The sequence below is a fragment of the Rissa tridactyla genome, chromosome 8 (genome assembly GCF_028500815.1).
Source record: "Rissa tridactyla isolate bRisTri1 chromosome 8, bRisTri1.patW.cur.20221130, whole genome shotgun sequence".
NCBI classification, from domain to species: Eukaryota; Metazoa; Chordata; class Aves; order Charadriiformes; family Laridae; genus Rissa; species Rissa tridactyla.
In genome coordinates, this window is record NC_071473.1 from 26,923,606 (window position 1) to 26,937,418 (window position 13,813).

The following is a 13,813-nucleotide window of genomic DNA, read 5'->3' on the forward strand; positions in this document are numbered from 1 at the left end:
AAACTAACCTGACCAGGAAAAGGCAAACCCCCTACCTTTTCAGATCACCCGTAAACTGATTCACCTTGTTCATCATGCCCAAGTGAGAGTGAAGCTATGAGCAACAAGAAACAGAAGAGGGAATGGGAGTCCGGCTGCCAGCATCCCCCAGACTTATCCTGAAGCCAATTACATTGACATCATTCCCTTTCAGAAAAGAAACAAGTAAACCACAAAACAGAAGTAGCTGCCGGGTATTCCAAATTATGCCTGAAGAATCTTCATTTTAGAAACTAAACAAACAACAAATTCACATGTAGAAGTAACTTCTTTTTAAAATCTGATTTTCTGACCATGTTATCAAATGCACTTCTTTTTTTTTTTTTTTTGCCCAAGGACATATGTTTTGGCAGAATAATTTTTAAAATACCAGCAAAGTATACAGTAGATCCTCTTTTCTTCTACTGTAACAAAAATCATCATGTACTTACCTAATACAGAAAGCTCAAAGTCCTTCCTCACCTCTCCTGCAGCATTGGTCACTACACAAGAGTACTGACCCTCGTCAGCTACACTTGTGTGTGTCAGACGGAGCGTCCTGCCCCCTGAGGAGAAAGCCAAAAAACGTGCAATTGTTAAAGTCCTGCTCCAACCAAGATGCTCCCGAATTGTCTGTGCTAACTCTTAAGTTTTCATATTTTTTGGTTAAATTTACAGCTGTAATTTTTTTTAATGCGGTCTACTTTTTTAACGTGCTTTGTTTTGCTGGACAAGCAGTAAGAGAAAGTGACTGACCTTACTCCTACTCCCATCATTTCTGGATCTCTGCTCAAGCCCTCAGCTCCTCAGTGCTTTTAGATCTGCACTTAATATTGATCATAGTATTCTTTCCAGTCAGTAACTTCCAAACTACCCTCACACATCTCTTTTTTTTTGTTTTTCTCCAGAAATTACATTTAAGTGAACTTTGAGGCATTCAGGTATTTTCTGAGAATTTCTGAAGGAAGTCAGAGACCAAACGTAACAATCAGTGAGAACTTGGAGACACATCTGTAGAGTTTGTGCAGAGAAAATGGAAGCTGCTCCACACAGGTCACTCAAACTACATGCAGGGGTACAGCGCACACTTAAATCATTGATCAAGCATGACCCTGTGACATCCACATTGTCATTACTGGGATATATTCCAGAAACTTACGTTCCTGGTTATGTGCTTTGAAGGAAGAAACTGCTGACCTGGATAAGGGATGTGCCTCTGGCCAAGGCATCCCGCCTGGTGGAGGGAGTTACTGTGAGACTGAGGGAGGCTCAGCTCTCGGCCTGATCCCTTTGCCCATCCACACCCTGAACAAAGCCATGTAAGAAGCGAAATGAAACCGGTATGTGCCCGCAGGAGACCAACTTTCTCTGGTGTCACATACCACAGCACACCGAGGGCTGCTGAGGCAGGATATGATTTTCTACATTTAGCTAAAACTTAATAAAAGGTTTTGTCTTTCCTAAAGCTATTATGCAGCTTAGTGCATGGCCTGCAAGGAAAGCAGAGGTGGTACGGTGGGATTTTTTTTCTCTTTTTTTCTAAAGGATATGTAGGAAGCATCACGAAAAGGAAACACCAGCATGTATCTGAATTAACAGATTAAAAATTGCCAGTAGTGTGTCCACACATTTTAATCATCTGCAATGCCAAGTATGTTTTCAATTAACAGAACAAAAATCTTGCTTTGGCAAAGTGTTTTACCTCTTACATTAGTCAAAGACGGGAATTTTTTGTTGTTGTTGATTTTTGTTTTTTACGGCTGTACAAGCACAAATAAAATTCCAAATGCCATGTTGGTTACAGTTCACTACCACAATGTGTAGCTTTATGAAGAACCACACAAAAGCACAAAATTTGCTGGAAAACAAAGCACTGAGTTCTGGCCTGTTTCCCCACTCCCACTGCAGCTAACATTCAGAGACAATAAACATCTTTTTGTCTCTCACCCTTCCTGACTGCAATCCAGGTGGTGATACGAGTGTGGGTGTAGAAATCAACAGACAGAACAGAAACAGTCAAGCCCAGAAGAAATTATTTTTATTGATGGCAACTTTCCACAAAAAGGAATGCATGCCAACACAGATAGCCAGATTTATACCAGATAATAATCAGACACCCACTCTTTTTTCCATGCGCCACACGTGAAAATGGGAAAGCAGAAGACAGGACTACCTAGCATGTTAAAAGCTACACTGATGAAAAAAATCCTGAAAAATTCCAGCTCCAAATCCAGTCTTAGCTGAGCTTCTAAACACCTTCCAGTTCCTTTACCTGTTTGATAGTTTTCCTGTGTTCATGCTGTAGGATTGCTTGGCTTTGCATGGTGGCTATGTCAGAGTGTTTGAAACTTCATCAAAACTTATTTTCATGAGATTTCTAGCTGTGAGTGGCAAACCCAAGATCAAAGAAACATCTCAGCTGTTATCTGAACTAGTTCTTTGTAGGTTACTCGAGCTTGAAAATCGAGACCCCTGATGAATCGGATCTGTTTCTCTGCTTGCCTGTCCTAAGTTTCTCCAGATGCCTTGGACTAGTCTTCTTGCTAATGCGGTGTTTTGTGCTGCCTTTGACTGATTGTCTAATCCCAGCTTTTATGAGATGATGATATTCTGAAGATCAGATTCAGTTAGCCCCAAAGCTAGGAAGAATTTACATCATTAATTTCTGAAGCTCATGAACAGGTTTCCCTTTGGTTTTATGTACAGACTCACAGAAATGATGTGTTTTGTTTACTGTCATATGTATTCATTCTCTCAAAGAATTTTTACCTTTAAAGGGTAAAATAACTGTGCAGAGGAAGTGGCAGAGAAAACTAATCAAATGAGAAAGCTAATGCAGTATACATGATGGCACCAACAAACCAAGTTGTTACCATCTGACATATTTCTGGAAATAAGCTTTGGACTAACAACCACTATCAGCCAGAATTACGGCTTATTCCATGTCACAGACCAAACAGTTTCCACACGTTTGGGCCATATACATAAAGTTTGGTAGCAACTTTAAAAGTTGATGTTAGCTATTCACCAGGCACTCCAGCCAATCTGACCCCATTTACCGAAAAGCTTGGCATCGAGTAACAGTTTCTCTTCTTTCCTTGCCTTTACAGGTGATTAAACCAAACCTTCTTTCATGTGCACTAGAGATGCAGAGGGCCCTTCAACCCCTTCCTTTTTATTTTTTCAATGAAACCCCACCCCACGGGCTTTTTTACCTGAGAGGATTCTCATTGAGTTGTTCAAAGTGACAGGCCATCCGTTCTTGAGCCACGTTATTGATGGCAAAGGAATTCCTGAAGCTTCACAAACCAGAGAGATGGGATTCTTCTCCACAATGCTGATGTTTTCAGGCATCTGCACGTAACCAGCAATACCTGGGGGAACTACAGAAAAGAGTAAAGAAAAGCCATGCTTCAGAACACATAAAAATTAATTTGCTCTCAAAACATTCTGTCATCCAAATAATAATTCTCTGAAGCTAAGATAAGCTTGGCAAGTGAAGAGCTACAAAACTGAGACATTTAATACCATATATTAATGACAGTTTCTTACTGTGTAATGGCATCAGTTCTATTACCTTTATTTTACGGCTTAAGAGCCCTAGCAAATAACAGTTTATAGCAGTTCTGTCCATTCTATGCTAATTATAATTTCCAGTATCTAATGAAACACTAGGGAAAATCCTAACGCTGACAGAATTTTTTCTAACGGAAAGAACAACCCCCTATTAAAATAACTAACAGAAATTTATTTTTAGCTTTTCTTTGCTAGAAGTAAGAATATTTCCACTGTAGTTCTGCAGTTCTACAGTTCATGCTTTATTAAATAGAGACTGGGGTCAAGAATTGACCAACATCCTCCAGCACTCTGAGTAGCCTGAGGAGGTTTAAAGTTTCTTTTTACTACCCAGAAGTCTGATAATACAGTACAGCAAACATTAGCAATAAAAAAAATGCATAAATAAAACTCATGAATAATTTAGGCCTCTCATTTTCAATAATGAGAATTCCTGTGTGTACTTGCACAGTAAAACATGAATGTTGTGTTCAGTGAAGCGTAAAAAAGCACAAAAAGAATTACAGTAGCTGTAAGATAACGTGATGTTCCAATCAATTCCATCAAGTCAAATTATAGAGATGAATTATAGTTGGAGGTGCCATCTTTAAATTCTTTTAATTGTGCAAAATGAGAGAACCTGGTAATTAGGTACTTGAGACACTTGATATCCTCAGGTAACTGTCCTCTGGTAATGGCCATAAGCAGGGTGTTCTCAGTTAAACCTTGATTTCTGTCTCCCACCATAGAATATTTCCCACCATGACACCCACCTCAACACTGTATAAAATTATACCACATCTTGGTTTTCTCCTCTCAGGAGATGGAGCAAGTGGGGGTGCACTCATATTATATTATATATATAGTTATAAATTGGATTTGGATTATTGTAACACTGCAGTTGAAACTGCATCACTGATCTGCACCTGAACCTGCCTCACATGTACAGCCTACAATAGATACACATGGTGCATTCAGCCACACAACTATTTCTTGGGTGTCCTTTGGTGAACTTAAAGGTCTAATTTGTTTCTGTTATGCCTGCTCTATTTTGCACATACTCACCGTGAACATTTAAATCATATTTTCTGTCAGCCAGCCCTGCCACATTGGCGGCAACACAGACATAGCGGCCAGTGTCGGACACCTGGGCGTTTTTCAGTTGAAGAAAGTGACCATCCTGAAGTATCTCTATGTCCCTTCCACTGACCAGAGGACGGCCATCCTTCATCCATGTGATTGCTGGTTCTGGAATGCCCTGTACCTTGCACTCTAAAGAAATTTCATTTCCTTGGGTGACAACAACTTCTGATGGGTGGCTACCACTGTTTAATATAGTCGGTCGAACTACGAAAGAAAAAGAAACACAGTTTAGAAGTCAACTGGCAGCTACATTTCAGGATCTTCACCCGGTTCTGAACCGAGCAACAACCAAGTTTGCCGGATCAGTATTTTCATAAAGACCAGTTATTGTGTGTTACTGTTGGCAAATCAGTTAAGGGCACCCTGCAATCCATACCATTTTCCGCAGGGCTGAGAAAAGACAAATTACCTCACCCAAAAGTAAAAATGGTTTTTAAAATGTAACTTACAGGCAATTTTTAAAATGCAAAAGAAAAAAAAAAAGTTAAAAAAGACTGCTCCAAATGCTTAGAATAAATGCTGTCAATCCATACAGATTTCTGAAGATTTTCTCTTTCATGGGATTGTTTAAAAATACCTCCTTTTATTCCCAACTGAAATACAGAATTTGCAGTAAAACTGCAAAATCTAAGTTCAATTAGTTGTCGTCACTACTACAGTCTGGTGACAAGAAACACTACACTAACTAACCCCCAGAGGGGTTACATACTCATAATCACCTGTGGTCAAATGCACTTTCAACAGATACATGCGATGACTTGGACAAGCTCAGAGTCCAAAGCGTCAAAGTTTTAATTACTTAACATTCTCCTCGGAGTACCCTGAAATTGTCCTATAGCTAGACACTACTCTCCGAAAATCCTGCAGCTTAACATCACTGTGCTGACACTACTTCCATAACATAACTCTATTTCAGAATGGGTAAACTATGGAACAGAATTTTTCATGGTAACTTACTGTATACTTGCAAACTGTATTCTTTCTTTGCACTTCCAGCTACATTTGAAGCAATACAAATGTAAGATGCAGCATCAGACTTTTCAGCGATTGAAATCTGTAGCTGTCTGCCTCCAGATAATATCCGCACCCTTCCCGAAAGCTCAGCCATCAGTGGAGAGCCTGCAAGAGACATTCTTTCAGATAAAAACACAGAAAATTGTAATGAGCTTGCTCACGTGGTGTAAAGTCCACCGGCTCATTTAAAAATTACTGAGCTAGACAATTGTCCATTTTATAATTGCTCTATCAGTGTTTTCCCAGACATCAGAAACCTCACGCAAGCAGATTGTGAGGACTTCCCACATTAATTGCCGACTTCACGACATACGGCAACCTGAGCTAAAGCCCAGTAACTCTCACCACACTCGCATCCATCCAGAAAGCCTGTGACACTTCCACTAAGCAGCAAATTCAACACTTTCAGTAAGATCAGCCCCGTTGGCCAGTATATAATCATCAGACCCAGCACAGCCAGTGCCTAGAAATGTACAATTTAGTCTGCCCAGCCAGACCATCTGCATATCGTGTGTCACACAGCAGACGCGCATACACTTCTGCCCAGGAAAGTTTCCTTTCTGTCATTAAGAAATGTACTGGCCTTCCAGTACGTTATTAGAACATATGATACAATGCCTTTTTGGCTTCCAAGAGACAAGGTTTAAAAAGAACTTGATAAACTTCATCTTCTCTGAAAATTTTATGCAATAAAAAAAAGTGTTTTGTAATTAAAATTTGCTCTTTCCACAAGCCAGATTTAATTAAGGTAGGTACAGACGACACTGTACTGTACCTTCTAGGAAAACACAGATGAATTGGTAAGATTGATTAATAACACAAGAATTACCATACTTGAAGAGTTCAATATCTTACTTTGTCTAATAATCTCTCTCCAACAGTGTCCATGTTTAAAAGAAGGTGTTAAACATACCTGCTTTTGTCTACTGATTCATTAGAAAGTGTTTATCAATGTTACTTTAACCCCTAAAGCAAAAAGGTGTGCAGACTACTCTTTTAGATATTAAGATAGGATGAGAGAAAGGTTCAGTAAGTCCCAAAAGCAATTACTACAACTAGATGCACTTTCACCACTTGGCAGCATGCCATGGCTGCAAATTAAAAAAAACCAGAGGATACGCCTATGTTATGTGGTGGATATGTCTATGTTAAGTGGCGGATCACAGGGCAGAGACCCTCCAACTCAGCACCACAGGACTTCACAGTGACCCACAGCGCTGCCAGCTGGGACCCACAAAGAAGTCTCGGTGCTGTCTCGCTGCACCACGGTAAATAAGCATATCGAGAGGGGTCAAGTGCTTCACTAACTGCTCATTTTTAAGCCAGCTCAGGAATCTCTGCACTGCGCTTCTCTTGCACACCTTTAGGAATAATGATACCTAATCCAAGCAGAGGTGAGTGAGAAAGATGAGGATAATCTACTACTGTAGTTCATTTTACTCAATAAGGACTGTTGGGATATCTGCATGTTTGAACTCCTGAGAACACACTACCTAAAATGTTTACAGGAAAAAAGAAAAAATGTCAGATCAGAATTATCACATTTGCTTTATAAAACAGACAAGGGATAGTTACTCACCATTCTTTTTCCAGGTAAGACTGGGTGGTGGGATGCCACTAGACTCACAGATCAGGCTTATCAAGCTCCCTTCAATTACAGTCAGTTGAGAGATGTCATCTGAGCCATAAATACTCGGTGACACTGAAAAGAAATGCCAAATAATTGCAACATTTGAAACAAAACATTGGCAGCCAACAGTTAAGACCCAAATGACCCTCACACAAATTTGTCCCATTATGCTTTGAAGCAATTACAAGGACCGTACTCTCTTGCTGGCAATGCAAACCAGACCCTGGGTAGGGAGTAACATACTTGCAAACAACTGCATCTGTCCCTCCAGCTTCTGAGCTCTGGTGCATGCACAGGCTCTAGTTCTGCCTGACTTTTGAATGGACGTCACAGAACAAAGCCATTTCTGTCAATTATTCGACTGACTCCAACTCTAAGAGCCTGTCTCATTCACGGCCTTCACTCATAAACGTACAGATATCATCATTAGTCAGAAAGTAACTTTTAAAATTCAGCCCAACTTTTTCCTTTGAGTTTTTCTGGCAGCAACACGCTGGCTGCCACATCCAACACGAAGGACCCCATCCCTTCGGTTGCCCTGCTGTAGCAGGGTGCCAGCTTTGCCCTGCAGCACTGGGACTGTAACCCAGTTGCAGACAAAAGGGACCACTGTTTTCACTCTGATTCTCAAAGTCTTCAATAACTTCAATCACTAGGGATAACTGCCTTCTTGAAATGGAGGAACCATTTTTTTTCTGATGAAAATAGTGTAGGTAACACTTGAAAAGAGACCAAAAAAAAGCAGAGGAGAACACAGGCTGAAACTGGCAAACAAAATCTCAACAGTGAATAACTTATCCAGCACGTTTTTTTATGCACATGACAGTAGACAGCTTCTCCTTCTGACACTTCAAACTCTTTATTTAGCAGCAACCAGATGTATGCATTTCAGAATGACCGACTGCAAAGGGCTTTATTGTACTGTACTGGCTTCAACCTTTTATTTGTCCTGCTTCTAGTAAAAAAGTTCGTGCCATTCTCTAAGGAGGTACATCTTACATTTAACACATGGGCTGGTTCCTGGAACCAGAGTTAGCTCTCAGGATCTCGCCAATCCCCAGAAGGATACATTTCCTGGATTTAAAACTTAAAAATATGGCAAGCAGCACTTTTTGTCCCTGGGTGTAAACAAAGACTATAATTCTAAACACTTAGCCACAGATGACTTTCACAGACAACTTTTGGTTTCTATTAAGTTTATTCCATCAAAGCTGCTAACGAGTGAAGAATTATCCCTCCTCTCAAAATCCTACTGAAATGGTCTCATTGCACAAAAGAACAAATCCATATCCCTCCAGCAGCAGAGGTCCCCTGCAAGACTGCAGAGCTTACAAATCTGGGAAGGGAAAGATGAAAACGATACACACGGTAAATGGTATATCGCTTGAGTATGGGAAAAGTGCATGGTCTTGCATGGTACTACAATATCCACCTCTAATTTAAACACCAGGAATGTTTCTTTTCAATAAATAATGACAGAATTCTGCACTAAAAATTGTAGCTTTATCATTACAAACCCTGTTATAGAACTCTAGTTTTGTGATTTCAAAGCAAGAAATTAATTTGTAATAGCAAAAAAAGGGCACATTTCAATTTGCATATGGGGAGAAAATAATGCTGAAAAAACCCCATTCAAAATGAATTATTAAAATAAATGTCCTAAGCCACATTCATCATCTAGCCATAGAAAAATTTTACTAGAGCTATGTTTATGATTCAGTGCTGATAACTTTGCAGAGCAAATAAAGTTTTATTCATCTGAATTTCCATCCTTCAGCATTTAAAAAAGCTGAGAGTCGGTATGTTACTTTAAATGGCATCAGAGTGCTCAAATAGGAGCTATGGATACAAAACCAGTGAGTTATAATTCTAAACTACTACCAGGCATGAAAACCCAGCCTGACAAAGGCCTACGAAGTAGGTGGTATTAATTTAGAACCAAACCAAAACAATTTGGAAAACATGTGCACTTTCTTGGGACTGTTAAACTACAGCAAATATAATAACATCTCCCTGTATGAACCTCCGCAATTAAGCGTTTACGAACTAGAGAAGATTTTAGTGTCTCACATCATGATTTCACTCTGAGCTCCATTCCCATTCCTGGAATAAGCTTAATAAATCTTACCCCAAATATTGACATTGTAGTTCTTTTCAGTTTTCCCAGCAACATTTGTCGCTTCGCAAGTGTAACGGCCAGTGTCCTGTACTTGAGCTCCTTCAATCTAGGAAGAAAACGAAAACCCAGATTTCTTCTTCTTACATTATTACACATGAAACTTGCAGGGAGAGGTTGTTCAGGTTTTAATTTGTATTTTTACATCTGTGTCTCTAAATATTAATAATACAGTATCACTCCTGCAAAATCTGTACGCAAACACCTAGATGTCTGTGACCTTCCTCACTCCTCCCCACTACTCCATTGCACCAGAGGGCCCAATGCTGTCCAGTCTCTAACGGGTATCTAGTGCCTTCATGGTGGGTGTACTCCACAGAAAGCAATCGCCTCCAGAGCCTGAGCACCCAGTTTACCTTCAGCACACTTCCATCTTCAGAGATGCTGAGGCCTGGCTTCTTCAGCAAGGGCCGCCCATCTTTAAGCCAGGTCAGCACGGGCGGAGGAATAGCGTCGCTCTGGCAGAGCAGCTCCACTGCTTGGCTGATGAGCACAGAGACGTTTTGTTCCTCTCCCATGATGTTTGGTGGAACTACAGCAATACATCAAAACAACGGACCTTTGGGCATTACAGACTTCACAGAGTAAACATATTGTGGAGTTAACAGTCTTCATTTAACAAAAATAAAATGTCAGTTACTATCTTTCTCACACACAACTTAAGTCTCCTTTATATCACAAAAAGCACTGGAATAATTTTTGTTAAATAACAAAAATTACATTCTGTAAGTACAGAGTAACCATACAGCACAAGATATATGCTAGTGAAATATCAGCTACAGAAAAACCACATAGATAAGCCAAGACTAGCAAAAAAAACCAACTTGAAATATAGAAAGGAAAATCATCAGTATATACAGAACAGGGGAAGACATTCCTGTTAAAGAGAGCTAATGAGCGAAAAGGTTCACAAGATAATAATCAGATCAAGAAGCTGAAAATGTCTTAAGCTTTTCCAGACAGTGCCAGGATGGATAATTGGCTTTAAGGACAATTCTGGCTTAAAGAAGAATATTGTCCAGAGATGGCCAAATACAGAAGACAGAATGAGAACTTACAGGGTTCCAGCCAAGCGAATGGATTAATGACTTAATCATTAAGTCACAATCTACAATTACTTTATTGCCTATCTGTTTTGTGTGGTATCTGCTAGGTAATTATTGCAATTATTGGCACAAAGCACTATATTTAAGTTTGTACTACAGTTTCAGTGATAACCTCATTACTAGACTATTATTATAGGGTGGAAAAATCAGCTTTTGGAATGAAAGTTCTCTGTGTGGAAGAAAAAAAATGCTTCTGGATATTTAAATTGAAAACCATGAGCTATTCTTGAACAGTGTCAAGATTTATGAAAACCCATTTTTTTCCTCCCATTTTTAAGATTATTTGTGTTTCCACAGTCAAAAAAACCAAAGCAATTGAGGAGGCAACTGAGAACTAAACCTTGGAACACAGCAAGTCCATCATTTTCCATGGGGAAAGTGTTGGTGGCTGGTACCAAAAAGAACACAGAGGAAATATCAGACTGGCAAAGATGAGCTTAAATGAAAAGATTAAAGACCGAAAACTGTTTGCCATCTATGGCTTTGTATCAGTATTCATGTCTGAACTGAATATCCTTTGGTAATGGCATGCAGTCAGAGGAAATCTTCTAAGATTCTTCTGCCCCGGCAGCTGAGTCATTGACAGGACATTGCCACATTAAGAGTTTTAAAGTATTTCGGTGTCAGACACACACCGCCTTGGAAACCAGCAAGAGTGCTGCGGGCTATCGCACCCTGCACTGCTGCTGCTCACCACCAGCTCTCTGCCAGAGCTCCCCTTTCCCAGCTCACCGCCAGCGAGAGGGAATTTAGGGGTGTTTGTCACGCACACCGCAGCAAGCCAGGTGCTTTGTTGGCATCACTAACACAGGTAACGACAGCAAACTGCAGAGAGCAGAACCGCTTTTACCCGGCTGCTCGAGCATGACCTTGAAGAGAATTTCTGTTCGTGCCCTTAATGGCATACGTGTTCTTGAATCCTTAAAGCAATTCCTTTCCAAAAGGAAAGGATTCCCTTTCCTTTCTCATCATTTAAATACATAACGCATGTTCATTGTAAACTCTTGACATTAATGCAACATTAGATTTGCAATTAAAACATTTACAAAATCAAAACACTCCTAGGAAGAATTACTTTGTCTGGTTACACACATCCAGTAGGATTTTTATGCCTGTTGTGTACTAAGACAGTTCAGTTTGCCCCAAAAAAGTTGACCAGGGCCAAATATAAGAACCTTTATTGTCACATTTCCTTCACTTCTTAGTTTTGCAATCCATTACTCCAGAAATTACATGTCTGCACAAAATATTGGGGTAAGAAGAAGGGAAACAGTGGGACTATCTGTGAGAAATACTCTGGGCTTCACTCTGAACAAAAAGATGCTGAATTAATTAGCACACATGAGATTATAAAATGTCCCAAAGTGGTACTCAGTAAACCAGCAATACAGTTCTCAAGATGTCCTGAAAAATAACATTAACAATAAAGCTTTGTTTTTCTTGCACAGGAAGTACTAAGCAGAGCAGCTGATTTCACAGTTTGGAAATAATTTAGGGAAAAGTCTGGTCTCTGTGGATAAGAAATATAGTAACTGAAAAAAAAATCTGTTTATCTTACTTTCTTTGTAGAATTCACAAAGGCCCAGATTCTTTATGAGTGCTGTGGAACTGAAAGCTGGAAGCTGATCCATTACTGCAGAAGGCAAATTTATTTCCAAATACTTTTCCATCAATTACTTTTCCTCTCAGCTAAATGAACTGAAATGTGTTCAAAAGGAAACTAAGTTTATGAAACAGACACTAAAGCATTTGTTTCAGGAGGAATGGGGTTTAAAATTAATCTAATTATGCTCATGGTAACTATATGTTACCCAGATCGTTCCAACTCCTGGACTGGCTCAGCACACCACACATTTCTAACCATCTCAGCTCCAACCACACTCCAAATTATTTTCCTCTTGTGACTTCTTAATTAGATTACCGATATGAGGCAATCCCTAAGAGTAATATTACTTTTTGGTGGCAGTCTTACTCAAGATGGCCCTGCAGCTGAGCTCAACCCTGGCCAGCTTCTAATACAACAGTAATTTTAAACATACACAACTTCTAACTAACTCTTTGAGTTTCATCTAGCTAAAATAGACAGAGGTTCCAGAAAATAAAAGAGAAATAATAAATATAACCATGCCGGTTGTGTGGGTATGTATGCCTGTCCTCAAACTCGAAAAGGGACCTTGGTATTCCTTGTTCTAGACACAAAATGTTCCAGCCCATGTTAACCTTGAGCTTGCTTGCCGTGCCAGAGACCTGACTTCTGAACTGCCCCTTGCAGATGTAAAAGTAGCCATGACTCAAGTCATGAGTATCCTAACCACATTGCATTGACAAGGAAGTCAATTCCGAAAGCCAAACTTGAACGCAAATAACCTGGCCAGCTGTCCCTATTCACCTTAGAAAACATCCAAACTTCTAACTTCTCTTGCAGGATTTTCCACGCTTCTGCTTAGGATTGCCATAAAGCTAGAGGTTGGCAGAGACAAAACAGTTCTCTCTCCACTGACCTACTGAAAGCAGAAGCAAAACCACAAAGATTCTTCTATTCCAAAACCCTCTCTCCACATCTGATACCATAAGATTTCTAAAACAAATGGCAGATCATGGTTCATCCTCATTTCACTGGTGTACAAAACCACTGAGCTGTCCAAGGAAACTTAAAACTCGCTCCAGTCAAACTTCCTGGCGTTCCTCCTGTCAGTATGGCATGCTCTTTGGTATCTGCACATCACCAACGAGCTCTAAGAACACAATATGAAAAGGCATCTTACCCAAGTTAAAGAAAATCAGGATGAAGCTCATACAAGTCACAAGAAATGAGAAGGAAGGATGAATTTACATGAGTTCGTTCAGAAAGATGTCAGAATTAACGTATTGACATAATGTGGAAAAGTGACAAAAGTACAAGAGAGACGTATTTCCTGCTTCTTGAAAAGACAAAGTTGACTGCTTGGGCTCACTGCAGCTCAATACAGTGTCACCATTAGCACTAAAAAAGTCACCACCATCGTGGGATCTACATGTTTTTTTACACAAAGACAAAGATAAATTTTTTCCCATTATTTATAAATGAGCCTTTATGTATTAAACTTGTAAATGTTTCTAAATAAATAAATGTTTAGATAAATAAATAAATGTTAATGCTTCCAAATAAATAAAACTATGAAACTTGTAAAT

At 39.6% G+C, this 13,813-nt stretch overlaps 1 protein-coding gene across 3 annotated transcripts in view; it reads right to left on the reverse strand.

The window, feature by feature from the left end:
• The window catches only part of HMCN1 (hemicentin 1), a 198,597-nt gene that overhangs the window by 64,960 nt on the left and 119,824 nt on the right, over positions 1-13,813 (reverse strand). For all 3 annotated transcript variants that reach the window (XM_054211475.1, XM_054211474.1, XM_054211476.1), the window contains exons 41-47: positions 9,893-10,068; positions 9,489-9,585; positions 7,310-7,432; positions 5,674-5,835; positions 4,639-4,920; positions 3,234-3,401; positions 471-584 (exon numbers count right to left, since the gene is read on the reverse strand). In XM_054211475.1, coding sequence (XP_054067450.1) covers positions 471-584; positions 3,234-3,401; positions 4,639-4,920; positions 5,674-5,835; positions 7,310-7,432; positions 9,489-9,585; positions 9,893-10,068 — 1,122 coding nt within the window. The remainder of the gene's footprint in view (positions 1-470; positions 585-3,233; positions 3,402-4,638; positions 4,921-5,673; positions 5,836-7,309; positions 7,433-9,488; positions 9,586-9,892; positions 10,069-13,813) is intronic.